General features: G+C 35.0%; 2 protein-coding genes across 2 annotated transcripts in view; one reads left to right on the top strand and one right to left on the bottom strand.

Annotated features, from left to right (window-relative positions):
* Nucleotides 1-4,684, bottom strand: part of LOC109583743 (uncharacterized) — a 15,320-nt gene that overhangs the window by 5,361 nt on the left and 5,275 nt on the right. The window contains exon 4 of the mRNA XM_019999186.1: nt 4,334-4,338. Within this exon, the coding sequence (XP_019854745.1) occupies nt 4,334-4,338 (5 nt within the window). The remainder of the gene's footprint in view (nt 1-4,333; nt 4,339-4,684) is intronic.
* Nucleotides 381-2,237, top strand: LOC109583744 (uncharacterized). The gene is made up of 5 exons (XM_019999187.1): nt 381-1,012; nt 1,056-1,129; nt 1,275-1,500; nt 1,543-1,971; nt 2,017-2,237. The coding sequence occupies exons 1-5, from the start codon at nt 388-390 to the stop codon at nt 2,127-2,129; spliced, it is 1,467 nt and encodes a 488-aa protein (XP_019854746.1). The 5' UTR covers nt 381-387; the 3' UTR covers nt 2,130-2,237.

Genomic DNA, 4,684 nt, shown 5'->3' on the forward strand with positions numbered 1-4,684 from the left:
GGTCAAGCAACCTGCAAAGCACTGTACAGTGCTTTGCAGGTTGCTTGACCCAGTTTCTACTCACGTGGCATGTATTACTAGTATGGTGAGAGTCACGTGATTAACGAGTTTGCAGGGTCAAGCAACCTGCAAAGCACTGTACAGCCTTTTGCAGAAAACTTGCAACCACCAGTTATAGTCACGTGATGATTAGCCGTTGGCTTAACTTAATTATTTTTATGAAGTCACATGATCAGACTAGTGCAAGTTTTGTGCAAAGCGCTGTATGATCTAGCTAGATCATTCGAGTCTCTTCTGACGTTTTGACACGCACCCTCAAAAAGCAACCCGTTTTATGTAACGCGATACTTAAATTTTTCACCACAAATGAATCGAAAATTCAAAATAATGGACAAGATTTTGTGGTTTCTGACATCAATTATATTGCTGTTTGCCTCAGTGGAAGGATTTTTCTTTGTGACACCAGAACCTAAGACATGTGTCATTGTCGGAGGAGCAGTTTCTCTCGAATGTGGAACTTACAATGATGGCTACACACTGACTTTTGTATTTGTCGCACCGCCGGGGCATTTTGTGAGCAACCCACCGATTTTCAGTGAAGATTTGCCAGGCGGAGGAAGAAAGATAAACACTACTTTTATTGTGACGAAGGAGTTAAACACAACAACAGTTAGATGTGTGGCAATTGGATCGACTTATGAGCAGACTAACCCTGAACCAATGTACGCATACGAGTTACCCGACGGCACCAGAAATAATAAAGTCTGTCAGCTTGCTAACTACATATTTGTAACTTGGGATCCAATATTTGCACCCCCGGGCATAGGATTAACTTTTAGGATCACGGACAACATGGGATTGAATTATATAACAAGTGATCTTTATCATTCGTTCTCCTACACAGCGAAAAATTATTCTGGCTATAATGCAAGTGTCACCGTCATTGTGAACGCAACAGCCGCAAATCAAATAGGTTACAGCAATTCCACTAATATCTCAAAAACATTAAATGGTATGTGACGGTATGTTATGCACTAAATAATATTTACCCAAAGGTACAATACCACTAACTGTGGGATACAGGTGTGATAATAATGAAGGAAACTGGGCATGTGTTTTTCACACAAAAGTCAGTTAAACTTAACATATGGAGAGTATGTACAATTTTTGCACCATATGCAATATTTCTAATAATAATTTCAAATATTTTAAAGGTGGGGCAATACTGTGAAGGGGTGGGTCTTCAGTACTCTTCACTTGTTTTTATTCTGCAGCTGGATCATCTTGATCTAAATGAATGCTCCATTAATAATGAAACCCTGAAGGATGCAATGATAGTAAGTTGCAACGAGGAACAGTGTGTAAACAATTCAGGAAATGTCACAATCTCGAAAAATGAAATTATTTCTACGAATAGTTTGCCAGCTAAAAGGAAATACAATCATATCCTGTGTTTTAATTATCTTGGAAGACAAATCATAAGCCAACCATTAGAGACAAGTGAGTTTTAAGACAATTGATTTGATTTTTAGCTAATTATAGGTACACACGATGTTCAAGACATAGAATACCTCTCACAGAATGATACATCATTGTGTCTTAGGTTTCACTTGATTGATCATCGTGAGATTCAAAGCATCCACTTGCATGTTGAGAGAGGATCAGAATTATTACTATTTAATGTGACGGTACCTAACAAAATCTTTGAATGGTGTGCTAGTACAATCCCACCTACTTCATCAAGTAATAATGGTAACTGGTCATTGTTTGCATGTGATGGACCAGGGCATATTTGTACCAATCCAGCAGTTGTACTTGAAAATATTATGTTAAACATCAACACAGCCACAACACATAATACTATTGCTACATACACCACACATACTATTACTAGATCGTTGTCTCATGCTACTTCTATTGTATCCTTTTCAAGTCCTTCACCCAGTTCTACGCTTTCTTCTACTGTAAACTGTAAGCTGTTAACATATTCTATTACTATTGCCTTTTTATTTCTAGTGACAGTGCCAGTGATAGTTCCAGTCTTAGTTCCAGTCTTTCTTGTTCTTGTTATTGCAATGGTTTTAGTTATTATTGTGGTGCTTGCTAAATCCTCCCCAAAAAAAGATTAAGCAGCTGTAACAACTGAGTCCGATGTAAATGAAGCTTGATTTTGTAATACCTGCTTATCCACTTTGTATTTCATTATTATTTTAGCATACTATGTTCATAATACTGTCTATGTTTAATTATATGTTTAATATCAAAAAATATTGTGGCTTATGTTAATAACAATAATAAAACTGGTACTATGGTGTAGCTTTGACTGGAATCCTTATCACTATCATTATTTTTCAATAAGAACCATTGTTGTGCAACTTTCTGAGTAATTAGTGTTGGCATATTGATACAAGAACTATTGGCATGGCACCAAACAAACAGGTAGTATATATAAAAGCAGGAGTTCAGCCAAGAAATGCACATAATCTTACTATTCACTTCTCATGATCTCTTGCTGTGGCAGCTGTGCTATCATTAGAGTCAGGCTTCACATAATTTTTATTTCCCATGTGGCTTCAAGTATGCATTCCCTTAAGACCACATTAGTCAGCCAGGGCCTGCCCTGACTAATACCATATTTTGTCAAAAGCTTATTATTAGAAATACACTATACATGTACTTCAAAGTATAAATTTCAGACACACAGTAAGGAAAAAGGTCATGCTTCATTATCTTGTATCAACCTTATTACAGATAAGAACTGATATAGTAAAATGACCTAATTTGGATAAATGAACTATTGTATTTTTTAACGGGATAAAGAAACATAAAGTTATACAATATATATAGTAAGGGAACATCATATTTGTTCCAAATAAGAGATTAAGAAGAACAAACAATGACACACCAAAGCATGAGCAATGCACATGACATGAGCTATGCACATGACATGAGCTGTTCATGCATCACAAGTAATGTAACCCCACCCAGAGGTAAATAAAATAGACTAGACTAACTGACAACCACAACCCAGACTCACACACTAGATAATAGTCCCAAAGCACAAACAAAATTGAATGATCAAATTTAGTAATGATGTAGGGCTTTAGACAATAAATTAAATCAGAAATCTAATACAGAATTTGCTGACTTGTAGCATTAAATAACACACATTCCATGACCATTGTTATAACAATGTCTGTGTTCAACTAACACCAAAAATGAATTATAGCTATGAACATTATGTTAACTATGAGGGAACATAGCTAGAGTAAAGCCCACCATCCACTATTCAGCTTTGTTGAAGCAACTTTGTGGTTACTTTGATGTGCTGTCAACTCTGTTGCCTGAAATAGAACAGTGTTCTATTTCAGGCAACAGAGTTGCCATAAGATCTAAGTAACCACAAAGTTACTTTCAAAAAAGTTGAATAGTACCTTAATTTTCAAAGAGAGAGAGAGTGCTATATTATATGTACTTTCCCTAACTAATGTGGAACTGGAATGTTATGACAAGACAACTAATATAGAAAGAAAAACAGTAAAAAGATCACCTTATGTCATTAGCATAATGCATCATAATGTACTATTACACTACATATTTACTATCAAGAGTGGATGTTACTATCATATGACTCAGGTGAGTGCTGACTCTGAGATAATGCCACTTCAAAGGTTACATAAAGTTAAATTTAAAATGCAAGGCATAAAAATCATACTTCTTTATCTATAACTTTGTTTCCTGAAATAGATTCTATTTCAGGAAACATAGTTGCTGTTGCTTTCAGTAAAGTTGCTAGCTGACAGGTCAAGCCAGGATAATCAAAACTAGCCCAGCCTTAGAGGCAGGAGATTTACCTAACACTGTTATGACTTCCTCCCATACATTGTTGCACAAACAAAAGGCTATTGTGAAAGTCAGCATTGTCAAAACAACTATACATATACATGAAAGGTGCATTACTTCAGTATACAGTATTACAACATCATGAACAAACACTTGGCAATGATATAAAATTACCCATTAATTAATAAATGCATGGAATTAATGGCCAAAAAGGCCCCAAAATAGATACTGAACGCCTTTGTAGACATTGAGCCAGATAAATTATTAATTCTAGTCCATAGTTTAAATCAATTCCTATCATTTCTGATGTAAAACTTAGAATATATTACCAGTATACAAAATAGTTTTAAATAGCATGAAATATTTGTGTCAGCACTAAATGTACAAGTGATTAAGAAATTAGCATACTCAATAATAAGTTTTAAGTATGACAATCATAAGTTGTTTTAACCTCTCTATGCACCATCTATTCTTCCTATTCAATCAGTATGTACCCTTTTGGGAGATAACAAGGAACTGTAGGGGGAATATTATTATGACATAGATTACACACTAAGGAAGCAGGTCCCTCCCTCACATGTACATAATTATTATTACAATGACTAAATTTTTATGGAGCATTGGAGCTACTTTACATAGTTAACCTTACAAGCATAATAGCTATTACTATAAAATTAGTCAAGCATAATAGTGTAGGCTTATAGGCAAGGGTACAGTATATGCCTAATTTTCATGGTGAGTTAATTTTCCTTAACTAAATCCATTCTAATGCCATTTTATGCATACAGACTATGCACAAAACACAAAACTAGCTTGCACAAATTTAAATTTTTGAGCACTT

The sequence above is a fragment of the Amphimedon queenslandica genome, unplaced genomic scaffold (genome assembly GCF_000090795.2).
Source record: "Amphimedon queenslandica unplaced genomic scaffold, v1.1 AMPQUscaffold_13285, whole genome shotgun sequence".
Lineage (NCBI taxonomy): Eukaryota > Metazoa > Porifera > Demospongiae > Haplosclerida > Niphatidae > Amphimedon > Amphimedon queenslandica.